Here is a 17,702-nt window from a genome sequence, read left to right as displayed (position 1 = left end):
ATGACTGATATTTGTCAGCAGTTGAACTGAAGAATATTGACACCAGCTTTAGTGTGCTCAAAGTTCTGGTCAGGAGAGTGGTATTTTGTAAGAGATGCAAAGTCTGTTGATTGCAGTTGAGCTTCAGATAGATTTGCAGTTAGCTTCTAGGTACAGTCATACTTTAAAAGTCTCCTTTTGATGTAAGAGGACTGTAAGAAATTGAGTCACCATCTGTGCCAAGCCTTCTAACTTAAATAATAATTCATTATTTGGAAAGTTCTCATTCTTGAAGCAAGGATGGGAATGCTGAAAAAAGGTGAACTATTTTCTGACCAGGATGATTTGTAAGACAAGTAACTTGTTTGTAACTGGCAGCAAAGAGTTGTCTTAGAGAATAGCAAAAAGTGCCCTTAGAAGGCCATCTTGTGATATTAAGTATTATTAACTAAAAGTAATTTTCTGTTTTCAAGGTAATTGTCTTTTTATGGCTGTCTGCCCCTTGAAAAGTAAAATATACTGGTGGCTCAACTAGTGGGCAAGAAGATGAACTTTCTGTGACAGTGAGTTAATATAGCTCTTTAACTTTTCCCTCAAGTCCTCAAAAATATCTAGGACTGCACATTACTCAGACAATGAACATTTAAAAACTCGGGCAAAGGAGGATATTTCAAAGTGGCAAAATACGTATGAAGTTCCTTGAAAATGTATTTTAAAATGTTACTCAAACAAGGTTTCCAAATATTCACATATTTGTTCTGCCCCTTTACTAAATACATGAAATTAATCTGAATAACAGATTTTCAACATTAAATCTTCAAAACCAAAATAACAAAACTCTGAAACAATACACTGCATGAAGTCACATTACCTAAATAAACTTCCAAGTGATCTCTTTATTTATTTATATGACTGGATTTAAAGACTGCCCAACTTCCAACAACTCTGGGTGGCTTGAATTTCTAATGGTAGGAAACAATGAAAAGAAAGGGAGAAAAAAAAGTCTTGTTCTGATAGAAAAATTATTTTTAACTTGGCCCACCTGGAGCAAGTAGATCATAAGTAGAACCTCTAAGAATATTGCAACCATGGAAAAAATATTATGAAATAGATTGTTGCTCAATTCCAATTTGAAAAATACTGTATCTTTCATTGTCTCTGCCAAGTATAGGAGACTGACACAAAAGCAGAATGCAAAAAGCTGGCCTGTGGTTTCAGATCTTATTCCCATGCTGAAGTGTGTGACAGAGAAATGAAACAAAAAAGAATAAATGGGAGGCTCAAACTGAAAAGGAACTATATTTTAGATTTGCAAGTCTCACAGAAAGGCAGTGAAACTTTCAGGTTTCTACCTGATATTTTGTTACCTTATAAGTATAATCTTTATTGTCATTGTACTTAAATACAACAAAATTGGTTATAAATATTGCACAAAATTTAAGCACAGTATATACATGTATTATAATTCATTGGAAGAAACTTGCTACCCTATATGTTTCGTGCTAAAGGAAGCAATAATTATGATGATGATATACATATATAGATTGTACTCAGTTATAAATCTAACCTTGAAGAAAATTCTGCTGTGAATTGTAATAAGGCATCTCCTTCATTTTCAGCATTTTCTGGCACTGCAGAAGGAAAGGAAAATATTGCAAGTAAATATTAACAGGTAGGTTTAAAATATTTCCTTTACCATTTAGCCAAATTTTCTGTGAGCTCTACTTATCTACCATGGCAAATTGTTTAACAAAAAGAAGATAAGTCTTTTTGAACTATTCTTTGAAGATGAATCAACGAATACAATGTCAATACTACAATCTGAAAATACTAAGCAATTTATAAGTGACATAGCTTGATACAATAACTAACTCCCCTGTAAGCCACTGAACTCAATTTAAGATGCTAGTTATTCACCTGTAAGCAGAAAATGACTTATTAAATTGATTGAATCAATAAAATTCAAAATGCACATGAAGATTAACTGGGAAGGTCTTGCCTATAGTGACTCCAGCTTATACTGCAGGACCAACGAGTTGAACGGTCTCTGCAATAAGTGTCCCAAATACAGCACATTCTCCAAGCAATAATTAACTGTGTTCTTTCAGAAACCAACTGGCCCTAAGATTACCTATGGCGTTTAAGCTATCCCTACCCCAACTATTTTCTTTCCTGGCTTTCAACCATCTTGCCTGATGAAAACTTATCAGAAACTTAAAATCTGCACTATTGTTATTTTCTCAGGTATTATTTAGGTTATTTATAATTTTGTATACTGTTATAAAGTATTGTTAGCAACCCAGAGTTATATATTTAGAATGGGTGCCACCAAAAATTAATAAATATAAGTGGAATTAATTAATTAACTAATGATTATGTAAAACATTAGTAGACCTAAAATGTGTATTTCTTCTATTTTTAATACCATATTGTAATGATGTCAATTTCAGTTAAAATGTATGTTATAATGAGAAGACCAGCAGAAAACAGGAGCTACTGAAATGTATTAAAATATCTTATGTTCTTGGGAAGATGTTGATGCGTATAAACATCAACACTGCCAGCTAAAGAACTGGCAGCTTTGATATCACCTTTTTGTGTATATAATAATAACAACAGAGTAGAAGAGAAAGAACTGGAGAAAATCACAAAATGCAAACACCTGAAAATAGAAATATAACGACAATAGCAAAAAATAAATAAATAAATAAAATATCAAAGACAGTACCAATAGTAAAAGATGCATTGGATGCATCCGAAAAGATGAGCATCATTTGAACACCATTAACATTGACAATATCACTATCAGTCAGTTGCAAAATTCAGCTTTATTTGGAATAGCTTACATCAGGGTGTCAAACTTGCGGCCCACTGGCTGGATGCATTGTGCACTGGCCACGCCCACCCCCATTTTAGCAAAGGAGGGGAATGTCACTATATGTCACGTGACGACATATTGATGATGCGTATTTGACACCTCTTGTTTACATCATGCAATAATTCCTTTTACATACCATCAAATCTTGGGAAGGACGTAATAAAAATACCAAAGCCAATCTAAACATCAGGCAGACTATATGACCAACCATAGTAATAATTGTATTGGTGGACAAAATGACAAATCCAGTCTGACTATGGATAAAAATGCCAAATCCAAATCTGACTGTGTGACCAGCAATAATTGTACTGGTAGAGTTGCTCGACGGCAAGATGTGCCGCATATAAATTTTCTAAATAAAGAAATAAACAGTACAATATAATGCAATACCATTACCCATAATGGTTATTAATTTGTACTGAAAATATGATACCGAATTAACAGGTAGCATTTTAAGTCAACCAAAATGTCTAAAATGTCTATTTAATAGATTAACAGAATAAAAATTTCAGATACAGATAAAATTTGTTCAACAAAAGTGTATGTTTATCTGATTTAACCTAATCTGTTAATAGCAAAAAATACCAGACCAAGCCATTACTAACATCACAATAAAAATTAGCATTCAGTGAAATAATCACATTTATTCATGATTTTAACTATTTTTTGTTATTAATGAAAGTTAACAGTTCCTGAAAATCTCATTTCATTTACTGGTTATTTGCCTACAACTCATTTATATAATTTGCAACTTCATTTCCCCGCTTTTTAAAAAAAACTATTTTTGTATTAAAAAAAACAGATTGTATTGTCTATTATTTCTATTATATCACCCCAAGAAAGTCATACTGTGGTCTGAAAAAGCAACATGTCAAAAAGAATCTGTTTTCTCTCCCCATCCCATTTATCCAAAGTTGGGGTTATACTATTCACAATACATAGTAATACTTACTCATTGGAGATTTTCTCAATGCAGATGATGCCATACCAAACATCTCTCCATCATCCACCCCAAATTCTGTGGCATCTTCAAAGTCATCTCCATCACTGTCACTAACCATATGTACATCTGTGCATTGCTAGTTTAGTAAAATTGATAATAAACCAATTATTGAACAAATAAATGTCAACAATAAGTTTTCATAGTTAAATAGGAAAGTCACCAAATTTTCATCCAAAACCTTGAAATGAAATTTCATTTTTATTTTCTAATAAATATATTTGAGAAAGAAGCATGCATAATTAGGGCATGTCAAATTTTTCAACTTTTAATTTTCAAACATTAGGGGTGTTCAAAAGTTGTGACATGCTTGGAGATTGTAAAAATATTTTGGTTACTTCAATATCATTTAGATGTGCTTGGTAAATACATTAACTACTTAAATATAATAACTTTTTAACATTTTGTTTGTTTCATTTCTTTTTCAAAAATCAGTGCAAAGAATATAAGAAAGTTTATGTTTAATTGCTTATAGAGTAGATGCCTTCCTTAAAAAAAGACTTGACCTGATAGTGGAAGTAGAATGGTATATGCCATTTAACTTTCCAAGGCAAGGAAGTCCTAGCTCAGTTAAGGTTCCACCACGGCAGGGAAATAGAAAAAAATCCTTTTTACTGTATTAGAGTGACAGGATAGACCAATAGGGGAAAATAGGATTTTTTAGGGAATCTGTTTAATAGGACCTTAAGGTTTTAAAATCATAATCGATACTCTCAATTGGGCTCACAACAAATTGGTACCAATCTATTTCTTCCAAAGTCAATAGAGAGAGAGAGAGAGAATGAGAGAATTTTAGCAATTATTTTTTTCTTTACATAATAAAAGAAATATTATTACACTAATGTCTTATTCTTTGGTTTCATTCTAACATATTCTTTATCAAATAAAATCAACCAGCAGACATTATGCCATAAGATCAAAGTAGGACATAAATTAGACATATAATATCATTTTCAACAAAACTTTAATAAAAATTGATCTGCCAACTGTGTGGGAAGGAGTTGTCCTACCTCTTCTGATTGTTCTCTAGTTTGTGCTGGTGAAGATCTTCTCCCAACTGTAAGTCGATGGCAAGGATAAGAGATTCCTGAGGCTGCTAAAGTAATCTAAAAAGAAGACAGGTATTACTGAATTATCTATCAGATTTTGTTAAACATCGAAAATCAAACTGCAATAGACATAAATATCAAGGTGCATTCTTAAAAAAAAAAGAGCATTTTCAATTCTCTCCTTTGCATGGAGTGACCAGATGAACCTAGGATGGGAAGAAAAAAGTTCAGAAAAAGATAGGATAGCAATTTAAAACTAATGGGGTTGCCAGTAATTATAACAATGTTTTTGCAGTTAAGAATATTACGGTTGCTGCTAAGAAAAACCAAGCTTTTGATGGCGTGTGCCTTACCGTGTGCACTAAGATGGTAAGGATAAAGGGGAACTCAGGCACAAAACAGATTATGTAGAAAACAAACACAGGTTAGTCCAAAACAACTCAAATGCCTATACACCAACACCTAAAGTATGAAGAATAAACAGGGTGAATTAGAAATCCAAGTACACGAGGGCAGACATGATATTATTGCCATTATGGAAACTTGGTGGGATGAAACCCATGAATGGTCTATACAGCTACAGGGATTTAAAATTGTTTGAAAGAAACAGAATTAATAAAAGAGGAAGTGGAGTTGTGCTATATATATTTTAAAAATAACTATATCTCTACATAAATACAGCAAAATAATGACGAAACCATTTTGAATGTATTTAGAAGGAAAAAAGAATGACATTGCCATAGTTGTATACCACACAAGCCACCCAACCAATCAGACAAAATAAATGAACATTTTTTGCTAGTCAGTTAATTAAGGTATATAGGAAGTACACCACAACAGCAATGGGGGATTTTAACTACTCTGACATCAACTGGGATACAAACTTTGCATCTAATGGAAGGTCAAACAGATTTCTAGCAGAAAACTGTGTCTCCCAAAAGGTAGTGAAGGGACCTACAGAATCAGTCATACCGGATTTAATTCTCATTAACAGAAACAAAGGTGTTGAAATACAGGAACTTTGGGGGGAGTGACCATGCAATATTGGAATTCAACATTATACAAGCACAAACAATAGAGCAAAGTCAAACTAGAGTCTTGGATTTCAAGAGAGTTGATTTCAATAAATCCAGATAGAGCCTGAAAAGGATTCCATGGATGAGAATACTCAAGGGGAAAACAACCCAAGAAACTTGGGAACATTGAAAAGTTAGATTATAAAATCCCACTCTAGCACAATTCAATGAAGAAGGAAAATAAGAGATCTCAAAAGAAACCAGAATGGCTGCACAAAGAACTCTCTGATAAATTGAAAGACAAATTGACAAGTATAAAAAATAGAAAGATGGACACATAATTAAGGGAGAATATCAGCAAGTAACCTGAACCTGCAAAGATGAAATCAAGAAAGGTAAGGCTGAAAATAAACTAAGAATTGCAACAAAAGTAAAAACAACAAAACACAACAAAATAACCAAGAAAAAGGTTCTTTAAACACCTCTTATTAGGGTTAGATATCTAGATATTTCAGAAACGTGAATAATTTGTGACTGTATAATCACTATTTACCATCCTATGGATGGGAAAAAAGACTCACAGCTAAAAAAAAGAGATTAAAGTGTAGTTCTGTTCATCTACAGATGAATATAACTGGTCTCAGAAGGTAAAGCTGGAAGCTGAAAATTTGGTGTTTAGCTGTATGAGAATGAGCTGAAATAAATTCTGGAAAAAAATAACTTGCAATTATTCAATTGCAAGGTTCATTTTAGTAGAAAACCCCTTCTTTGTTGTATCTATTTCTATTTCTTTGACACTCAAATGGATATATAACTGTCTTAAGTTATCTCCCCTGTTCCCTACCAAGTAAATATAGGTATATAGTCTTCTTAGTTAATAGGTTGCTATGCAATCAAGTCCTTCCAGATAGAAATGCACATATTATTGAAAACGAAGACATCAAAAATGAATTGTACTATGACAAAAATCAGTTTATTACACTAACCCTTTAAAATTGATTAATGTTTGCATTTAAAACACGGAAAATGTTCTATTTTCCATGCCACTCTAGTATATAGCCCAAAGCCTAGCAAATATATTGGGAAAAAATTCTTTTTATTCAGGGTATTTTTAATCACATATGCCAGAACTCATAAAAGCCTTCATTTTCTTCAGGTTAAAGGAAGCTGATTAAGTGTGCTAGCTAACCAAGTGGGTGTTGACCTGCCTGGACTAGCCTGCTGACACATTCTTGTAGCAAGGTTAAATAACAATTTAGTCACAATTTTAAAATCACAGAGTTAAAAGGAAATGACTATTTTTGAATAAATGAAATATGAATGCAAACAGTGAAACTCTTCCAAACCTAACACAGAATACACTTGCTTTTGCAATGGTGACATTGCTATTTTCATCAAGTTTTGTTCAGTATATTATTGGGCTCAAGTATAGAAAAAATAAATTTCTGATGTAAAATTTTGCCTATATAGCTAAATATATCTACAACTTTTAAATAGCATGCTTAAAGTGACCAATGTGAACATATTTAAGTACACTTGTCATTGTGATTAAGTAATTAGAGCCAAATTCTCACAATGAATAGCTTCTAATTTTCACTGGCTTTATCCAGATTTAGGAATGCTTAGTAGAATGGAGCTTAAATGACTAAGTATTATCAAACTGAGACTTACTCTATCTTTAAAATGTAAGAGCATTTAAGAAAAGACAGACAAGTTAACATGGTGCTGGTTATTTGATGCTCTTTGGTTCCATAAGATCAATAGGTTTTTAGATAAAAAACAGAATATTCTTTTCTCTTTTTTATTCATATCTTACAAGATATGGAATTGGGAAGAAGAATCAGCATGAATCATCCCTATATGGTCAAATACGAGTTTCAACTACTAGAATGTTGAAACCAATAGTGTAATCAGTAAGCATTTTTAGATTAAAAGTTTATACAACTGAAGGGGAAAAGCCAACATGGCATTTAATATTGGTGAAAATTAAGATATCAGATAGAGTTATTACATTTTTATATCCACATGTCTAAATTTCAATTTTATACCTTTTTAATACTTTAATCCATCAATGTATTTAATAGTTATCACTATCACTGCTAAAATAACTGTTGTTACAAAATGACAACATTCAAAGCAAACTATGAATTTAAGAGAACCATTCCCACTCCAACAAAAGAAAGTCTAGATACAAACAACAATCCTTCATACTGTCTTAAGTTTACCAGTGATTGATAAAACTTTTTAAATGCCACTGAAATCAATCCTGATTTTTTTTACTCCCATAAATATTTGCATGTAACCCATGTGTGTACGTGCATGAATAGACATGTATTTATGTACAATGGCTAGAGGCTACACTACAAAGAAGGGAAGTATTAAAATAGCATTAAATGAACTAATAATTATAATTAAAAGTAATTGCCTGTAAAATAAAGCAATCTGTTTGCAAAATGATAGACATCTTATCTAAAAACCCAGTGTTAATAAATTCTTTTAACACTCCAACTGGACTTCACTCTCTCACAGACTGAGACACTATGGAATTTTGAACTCAAAAGGCTTAAATCTTTATAAATCATACTGAGTTTTAGTGAATTTCTGCAAAGGAAAATATCTTCATCCAGGAAGACTTCACCAACTGAGTTTTTTGAATTTCCTGATATATTGTTGTGGAGTACCACTATAGGTAAAGAAGGATCTCCTGTGCAGATATGAATTCTCCACTCATGCAGGGCTTCAAAATGAAGGTACAGTAATCTAATCTGATTTCACAACTTTCATCTCTCATCTATTTATTTGCTATCTCCAGTACCTTTATTGTTACCAAATCCTCAACACATTTAAGAGGAGGCCCACCTCCAACTCATAGGTAATTATTTAGGGGGGAAATAAAAACATAATCATCTAGAAAATGTTTAGACTAAAAAGAACAAGTGAAAAATAATTCCAATTATTTCTGCAAAAGCTTTATTGGTAGTAATTTACTTATGTATTGTGGTTTTGTTTTTATGCACTTATAACTAAATGTAGTATAGATAAAATAAAACAACTGATACTATAGTGCATTCCAATGAGTTGTAATATAATATAGAATAAGGAGGTTCTAATCTAAGCTAATAATATTAAATGCTATATAATCCACATACTGGAACAGGTAACTATTTGTTTGCTTGCTTGCTTATTTATTTATTTTAAAGCAACTTCACAAGGACCTATGAAAAAGGAGTGTTTTAGTGCTTTTTTAAACTGCTGAGTGAGCCAATTACATGCACCGTCCCAGATGAAGAATCAAAGCCAGATTAAAAAAAGCTCTTAATCATGACATAGCTGTTGTAGGAAGCAGTAGAATCAAATACACTAGTCTTTGCCTGTTAATCAGGTCAAGTTCATATTAAATACCAGGTCTTTCAAATAACAAAGTGTGCCCATTGGCAGGGTACAAAGTGTCATCACAGCATTTTGTTTTCTTAAATTGCCAACCAACTTAATGATCGGTGGTCAAAAAAGATAGGAGCAAAATAAGGAAGGTTTGTACAAACAGCAGTATTCTGGATGCAAATCAAGAGGTGGAGCAGTCAACAGGCTGCTATGACTGCCAGTGAGAGTGAGAAAGAGATTGCAGTTTCTACATTTTGATAATTCATCACTAGTTTTTAAAAGCTAAACTAATAAAATAGTGGTTGACTATATTTTGAAATAATAATCATTTCTAGATTATTCATTCAAGAATGAAGCTAATCTCCAGCAGGGCTGACATGGACGTTTTCCTTCTCTTGGTCAGCTGCTTTTCAGAAGTACAGCTTCTAACCAAAATTCAGCAACTGTCTTTTTTTCTTATGAAACAAGTCAATTTCATCACAGTTTGCAAAGATGGCTTATTTAAGCAAAACCTTAATTCTAACATTGTGTTTGATCACAATCTTAAACTGTGATAACCAAAACAGAAAATGAAAACTTCTAATCATTTCAGCGGTGAATCAGAGAGGATGGTGGTAGAAGGTGCTTCTATGAATGCTGAGTGGGAACACCAAAGCTGTCAAAAAACAGGAAATTCTATTGATTTTTTTTCAAAATTAACCAAAAATGACATATATGTATAGTGATTATTTCATTTCTCTTCAACAGCTTGTATTGTTTCTACAATTGGCATAATGCTTTAAAACCAGTTTGATCTTTTCACAAGAAATGAACTTATTTCTATTATGAAAAAATGTACATATAACATCAGGCATTAAAATTTATTTTTAAACAATAACTGGATGCCCCCTCTCCCAAATCACTAGAGTGGATTGTGTTCACGTTTCACCAGCACCAATGCATACTTTATCCTCTCATAAAGTGCTGCTGAGATAATTACTGCTGACAGATTCATTCAAGGTTCATTTCACTTTTTCTCTAGTTTTGCTCTAGTTAGAAGTGCAACAGAGCCCATGGGAAGATCCACCCCTCACACCTGTTAAGTTTCTTCATGTTACTAGGGCCAGTTTGGACATGTCACTTTGAATTAGCATTGTACAAACGCACTAAGTGTGACAATTACTTATCACAGGTTTAACTTATAGGAAAGAGAGAAGAAGAAGAAAAGTTTCCAATTCAAGCCCAAGAACAGTGTCCAAATACGAAATTTAAGTCCTTTAGTACAGGTTGTAAGAAATTCCCTCTGAAATTTACAAAAGAGTTCCCATGGCAGAAATCCTAAACAAAGATCAAAATTAATATAACGAACTAATCCTGTGTTTTTAAATGAAATAAATATTTTCTTGGAGCATTCATAAATATTCTGTTACATTTCTTGGCATTATTATTCTAATTTACTGATATTATAACAGAGACAGAAATGTGTGCGCACGCACGCATGCACACACACACATACAAACAAAAATAGATAGACAAATACACAAAACTCATATTCTGCAGACTGCCATATATTTACTGAAAAGGTAACTGAAGGTTTGGATACGCTGTTAAGGGAGATGTTGTTATCATCCTTTGTAGTACTTGTGGCTATGTTTCAGTATGGGGGAGAATAGGCTGAACCTGAACTTTAGTAATACAGTTGCTGAATGCACATCAGGGCTCTCTAGTGTCATGAAGTTTGCTTCCTTGTTATCACCCAGCTAGTTTACTACAGGGCACATTACATAGGGGCTGCCCTTAAACATTAGTCAAAAATTGTGAGTGGTCCAGAATGTGTGTGTGTCCCCTGATGTCATCATTAGAAACATAGAAATATATATGATTCTGTAGATCCTGCACCATTAACAAGTTCCTGGGTACAATTTAACTAATGTGTTAGTTTTGATCTTTGTAGTTTGTTACCTGGGTACCTACAGGATCATTTGCTCCAACCAATATTGGCTTGACCTTAGAACAGCTAGTTCTATCCCACCTTTTTTAGAGCTTGAGATACTGAAGCTTCTCTGTAGGAGCACCAATGCTTTGAACAGTCTCTTGAAGGTCATCAGGTTGGCCTCTCTCTTGTCAGCTTTCCAGAAAATGTTAAAAACTGAATTATTTCAGAGGGCCTTTTCTTAAGTTTACATTTGATGCCATCTTGTTTCCTAGTTACTTTTCTTTCTTCGTGTTTCCCTGGGTTTTTCCTTCATTTTTTATATTCTGTGTTGTAGGTTTTTGTATTGAGTTTTAATTGATTATTTTTATTTTTATTCAGATTAGTTTTAACCTGACAGTGCATGTTTTATATATACTGTAAACTGACAGTTTGCACCGGGATATTTTTCATTAATGAAATAAAAATACGCTTTGAAATATAGATTAAGCCAATCACATTAGAATATAGAGCAAATATTACAACCATCATAATTGATAAATAACATTACACCGTTCTTCAGAAGAGAAAGTTTTGATAACATTATAATGAGCCAATTCTGCCCCATGTCTTCACAGTTAGCTTAATGCTAGGATGCTCAATGCTAGATGCAGCACACAGATTTTATATAAACCCATTTACAACATGTCTTTTTCATTAGTTCTCTCTTTCTCAAATTAAATTTCAGATCAGCTGAATGCTCTGTTAATTCTTCTTTAAAACTTCTAGTTCAGTTAGAAAAAAAATCCCAATAATATTGTATGTACTACTTCATGAGGTTTGTTTGCTCCAACTTATACACTTTCTACAAATATGAACACATACCAATACTGGAAATGTCTTTCAGGACTACAGGTAGTCCTTAACTTTTGATCAGAATTGGGACCTAAACTTCCAGTGCTAAGTAACGCAATCATTAAGTGGCTCATTTTATGCCTTATTTTCAAGGTAAATATGTCAAACTTTTTTAGTGATCAAGATTATTCAGAATAAGTGAACAATACGTTAGCTTTTTAAATTATGTAAAAGGAAGCTTGCAATTTCATATACCAATGAGATTCAAGTATATTTCTCTTATTAATATCTATGTTAGATTTGTGTAAATCTTCTACAGAACTAGCTTAGGCTGCTTTTCTTTCAGAATTCCAGAAATGTAAATTTCAATCTGTCAATATGAAGAAAAGATAAATCACAAGGGAGTAAGAGTTTTGGATCATTTATCTCCTAAAGTATAGGAGTGGGTCAGGTTGTTTTTTTTTGTAATGACATGTGTAAAGCTATGGCTAACCTCAATTTGTATCTGGGCCTACCATATACATTAATATCTGTGATTGGACCTGTTATATTTCAATTTGCAGGTTATGTTAATATAACGAACTTAATAGAAACTGAAGGCTACACTGAAGTGTTAAATCCCTGCAGCAATATCACTGAGTCACTCTTTCTCTAATAATTGCAAGCTTGGGCATTCTTTTAATGAGTTTTGTGAATATGTCATCACAGAGATGAAATAAACTATCACGTCTAAGGGGTATTATTTTCAATAACACAATTGTGAAACATTTCAACACATTCCGTTTTGATTCATTAAATACTCCAACACTGAAAGAATGACCCCTAGACACCGAGAATAAATGTGTAATGTAGCCAAAGATTAGAATATAATTTTAGGTAACTGTTCATATTAATAACCATAAGATCTGAAAAAACAACTCTACATTTGGTATGTTTGTAAATATGAGCTATTAAAAATATGATTATTAATATTTTTGAACTTATAATCTGCTTACAAATATTTCACTCGCTTATTTATATCAGTTGTCCATGAGCACTTGGGGGGGGGGGGAGTTGAGCCAACCAAACAGCAAAGATATTATGGTAATATTAGCAGAATATACATACAGTGGATTTTGAGGTTGCTATATATGTCACAATTTTGTTAAAAATAAAGATCTGCTATAATTTACACTACTATAATATATGACAAAGAGTAGTGCATAATTGGCTTTTGCCAATAATTACAAAAAATCAAAGATTTGATAAAACCTTCTTGTTTAATGACTGCAATAACATCTCCCAGGGATATGAAATATTATTGACAAATTGTCTATGTGAAAAGTTTAAATAATTTAACATTATATGGCTTTCATTGAGGGAGGTGCTTCTTCAAAAATGTTCATAGAATCTATGTGGTACAATTTTTTTATCTCAGACAATTATCCTTTTCTCCAAATAAGCTTATAAGCTGAATTCATGTTAAACCCATATTGAGTTCTATTTAATTTTTATTTATTTATATAAAGATTTTTAGGTAAATGGAAGCTGCAAATTCTAAGAGTTCTACTGGCATCTCCAAACATTTTGGGTTTTTTTCCTGCTTTGTGGAGAAGTTTATTTTTCAAAGTGGCTGGAATAGTTGAAATAACTGTAAGCAAACAAATCAAACGCTCTGATGGGAATGTAGAGTTCAATTATATCACTCGTTGGACTCTGACTCTTCATTTTTGCAAACACTCTATACTCGCTTTGGGTAGTATAATTTCTACTGTTAATAATTCAATTTTAACAATACGTGTTCTTATTTTATAAGAGAACATCAATTAATTATATTAATTTAAGGGGCTTCTACTTGGACTGACTTTTTAGTTATTTATCTGGTCCCTAGCTAAGTCCCCAAATTAAACGTTTTTTTCAGCTGTTTAAAAGAAACCATATGACTTTGCATGGCTGCAACTTTAAAGTTTAAATCTGTAGCATCTACTCTGTACTTTACAACCTGTCATAATTAATTCAGTTCCTCTCTACTCTGAAATCTCCACAATAATAAGAACTTTATCAGAATGGTGTTAGTACGAAGTAGCGTAGCAAACGAAAATCCCGCCGGGAGCAGTCTAGAGCCCTCTCTTCTAAGCAGTTATCATTTTCTGAATTACAGGAACTATAAAAGGACACTCTACTCAAGCTGCCGCTGAATGTCACCTGAAAAGCAATCACAAAAGGGCTCTGTCGTGGCTTATCTCTGAGCTCTGTCACTACGGCAACCAGCAGGGAATAAGTATCCATGGGTCTATGAATTTAAGAATCCCATAAAAGCCAGGGCTAAAAAGGCATGTGCAGACTCTCAGAGATTGACTGCATTAATACATTAGCAAATACTGTGAAACACTGGATAAATGTCAGCAATTATGGAAAAAGCATCTAATAACGATATTCGTTGTCTGTCAACCCCCCATGAGGTTTGATATGCAACTGCCACTCAAAAGAGCTGCTGGCAATTTTATCTCTTTTAGACTTCTGAATTCAAATCATTCAAATTGGAAAGTAATAAACTGTATAACAGCTTATTTTGAACCTATCACAATTGGCAGTAAGTAAACAATGCAGAGAAGAAAACAACTTTTTTACTATACGGTAGGAGCAGATTTTCCTAAACGTCTGATACATACTGTAGATTTCTCTCTCTCACACACACACACACACCACCACCACCACCACCACCACCCCTGAAATCAAGACAACCTAATAAAAGAAACATATCTACAAGTAGCATGATTAAGATGAAAACAGGGCATGAATCAACATTGAAATCATTGATGTAACCAGCAGCCGTTAGGAAGATTTTTGCCAGCCAACAGCAACTGATATGGACAGTTTTGATTTATCTAAAAAGGAGGAAAGAGGCCACTGCTTCATTTTTCCAAACATATCAATATATCAGTTAAGGACAACGGGTCTTCACGGTACTAAAAATAGACAAAAAGAATAGTTTCAAGATCTCCAAGTAAAAGCTTTTCCTCTCAGGTTATCAGCTAATGCATTTTTCCAAGAAGTTAGATTCAACCATGTACTGTGTTCTATGACATGGTCCACCCCGAAAACATATACCATATAGATGCTACATATATGTATGCATGAAGCAGTATTCAGGAGATATTTAGCTATGTCAGTAAATTTTCACACTGGTAGGTAGTTGGTGAAGCCCCAGTAGCATTATTAAAACTAGTCAGAAATACATGGGTACTCTATAGTACAAATTCTTCAGAGAAATTGTCCTATGATATTTTTGAAGTTAGAAAGAAAAAAGAACTTGTTGTTTCCTACTGAGCAAAAATGGGTTACATATCAGCATGTATGCATATGTGCCAAAGACATTTAGAAAAATTAACCATCCATAATTTATTCACTTCGGTTAAAGTTCAAATGCAGCAGTTCATGTCTTGGTACCATCAATAGAAGACTGTCTTTTAAGATAATCTTCAGAAATGAAGCTATCAGAAGGGAATGTAATAACTTTTTTGAAATCAATAATGTGCTTTCTACTGTACAAAGTTGTGCTACCTAAAATGCTGAAGTACAGCATTCTGTTGGAAAAGCTGGCTGAAGAAGTAGACATAGTTACCTTGTTAAATTGGATCTACAAGTCTAGATCTAGTCATCAAGTGAATGGGAGACTGCTTCATAATGAGTTCTATTATAATGGAATGTAGCATCTCGGTATAAGACTACACTTATATTTCTGATCTTCAGAGTAGCTGAGTTCCAGCAAAAGCAATAGCCAATCATAACTAAATTGAAACATGCTTTCAGGTTCTGCATGAAAGAAGAGGCAATGCGGATCAAAATAACAATCAACAGCACAGGGCATTATTTATTTTTCTGAGATTTATATTGTCTTTCCTCACGATATCAAAGTGATTTTATTTTATCTGCACAGGAACAAGTATGTAAGGCAGACTGAGCTAAGGAGAAGAGACTGGCTGAAGTTACCTAGAAAGTTACCATATTTAAGAGTCTCTGTAGTTCTAGTCCAACATCTTCACCACTGTATCACTGTTATTAAGTAAGTAATCTAAAGCAGAGAAGGCTGATATGATTCTAGTATAATAATAACCACAGGACAAGGGTAGATTAGATGGGGCTACCAAGGCAGGATAGGTGTGAGTTAATTGACAGGAGTCTTTTAATCTACGTTTTTTATGCTACTCTCAAACATTGTGTAGGAGTGATAGATATACAACCAGTAAGATGGTCTACAAGAATTTAATCCCTTTGTTTGATCTTTGTTAGAGGAAATGTATTGGAATTCAAATTCTATTTTTTATTCTAAAACCAAAGGTTGCTTACACATTAGTCTTTTTTTTTATAGTCAACATAAAAGCATTCTATTTCATACAATGCATTCTCCAAGAAAAATAACATTGATCTCTTGGCTGCATATACAAACTGACACCATTTGGATTATCTTCTATTTTTTTATCACCAAAGAAATTTTTTCTATGAAATCTGATGTGATAAGTGTTATATTTGCTTCTAGATTTATATTAACTTTTCACTTAAAGCAAGTATTATAAAACGGAATCCCACTCTCATGTTCTGTATCCTATAATATTTCTGCTGAACTGTCATGTGAAAACCCGAATCAGTAATCAACCTTTGCTGCAAAATTCCAAATTTTTGTTTCAAGTATAAGGACTGTCATCCTGAAAACTTTGCTTACTTTAGTTGGCTTCCCATAATATCCTGTAAATAAATTCTAGTAGTAGATAGTACTTAGCAGCACCATCTATTTTCTGTTCTCTGTTCACTTCTTGGAGTTGGGGAAAGAACAGGAATAAGAGGAAAAGTCACCATTTAACTCCTAAAGAAATTCCAAGGAGAAGAAGACAAGTGATAACAATGGTAGAGCTACTGAGCGATTCTAAATATAAGTTTCCAGCTGTTTAAATATTGCCACAATCTACTAGAAAGTTCAGTAAAAAGGGCCTTGATCAGGTGGAGAACTGGTAGCGGAAATTTTGAGTAGTTCGGAAAACCAGTAAATACCGCCTCTGACTGACCCCACCCCTATCTAGTCTCTGCCTCTTGAGTCCCAGCTGATCAGGACGAAATGGGGATTTTGCAGTAACCTTCCCCTGTCACACCAACCAAGCCATGCCCACCAAGCCATGCCACGTCCACTAAGCCATGCCCAAAGAACCGGTAGTAAAAATAATTGAATCCCACCACTGGCCTTGATCACTCTGCTTTAGTCATGAAAGCCAGTTGACTTTAGGCCAGTCATTCTCTCTTGGTCTAACCACCTCACATTGTTGATGGTGTGGGGAAAATAGAGGTGGGCAAAAGGTATGTTAGATTTGTTCATCGCCTTGAGTTATTTGTAAAAATAATAAAGCCAAGATACAAACAAACAAATAAAATAACTCTTCTCCCTTCCTTCTTCTGTGAGTCTGCTGTTACTATTGTGGAACAGAAATGAGACTAAATTGTTTTAGACGTGTAGTTCAGTGGTGGGTTGCAGGCGGTAAACCCCGGTATGGGCGTACCGGAGCCTGCCCGGAGCACCGGGTCCCATTCCGGTATGGTGCTCCAGAGAGCCCATCCGCCCGCCCGAGCTCCTTACCTGTCCTTTAAGCCTTTGGGGCTTCTGCACACGTGCATGGCGCATACA

At 33.6% G+C, this 17,702-nt stretch overlaps 1 protein-coding gene across 1 annotated transcript in view; it reads right to left on the bottom strand.

Annotated features, from left to right (window-relative positions):
* FAF1 (Fas associated factor 1) overlaps positions 1-17,702 on the bottom strand; it is a 239,794-nt gene that overhangs the window by 104,034 nt on the left and 118,058 nt on the right. The window contains exons 9-11 of the mRNA XM_032218051.1: positions 4,868-4,963; positions 3,810-3,936; positions 1,547-1,610 (exon numbers count right to left, since the gene is read on the bottom strand). Coding sequence (XP_032073942.1) covers positions 1,547-1,610; positions 3,810-3,936; positions 4,868-4,963 — 287 coding nt within the window. The remainder of the gene's footprint in view (positions 1-1,546; positions 1,611-3,809; positions 3,937-4,867; positions 4,964-17,702) is intronic.

The sequence above is a fragment of the Thamnophis elegans genome, chromosome 5, assembly GCF_009769535.1.
Source record: "Thamnophis elegans isolate rThaEle1 chromosome 5, rThaEle1.pri, whole genome shotgun sequence".
Lineage (NCBI taxonomy): Eukaryota > Metazoa > Chordata > Lepidosauria > Squamata > Colubridae > Thamnophis > Thamnophis elegans.
This window is presented reverse-complemented; position numbering and strand designations above follow the sequence as displayed.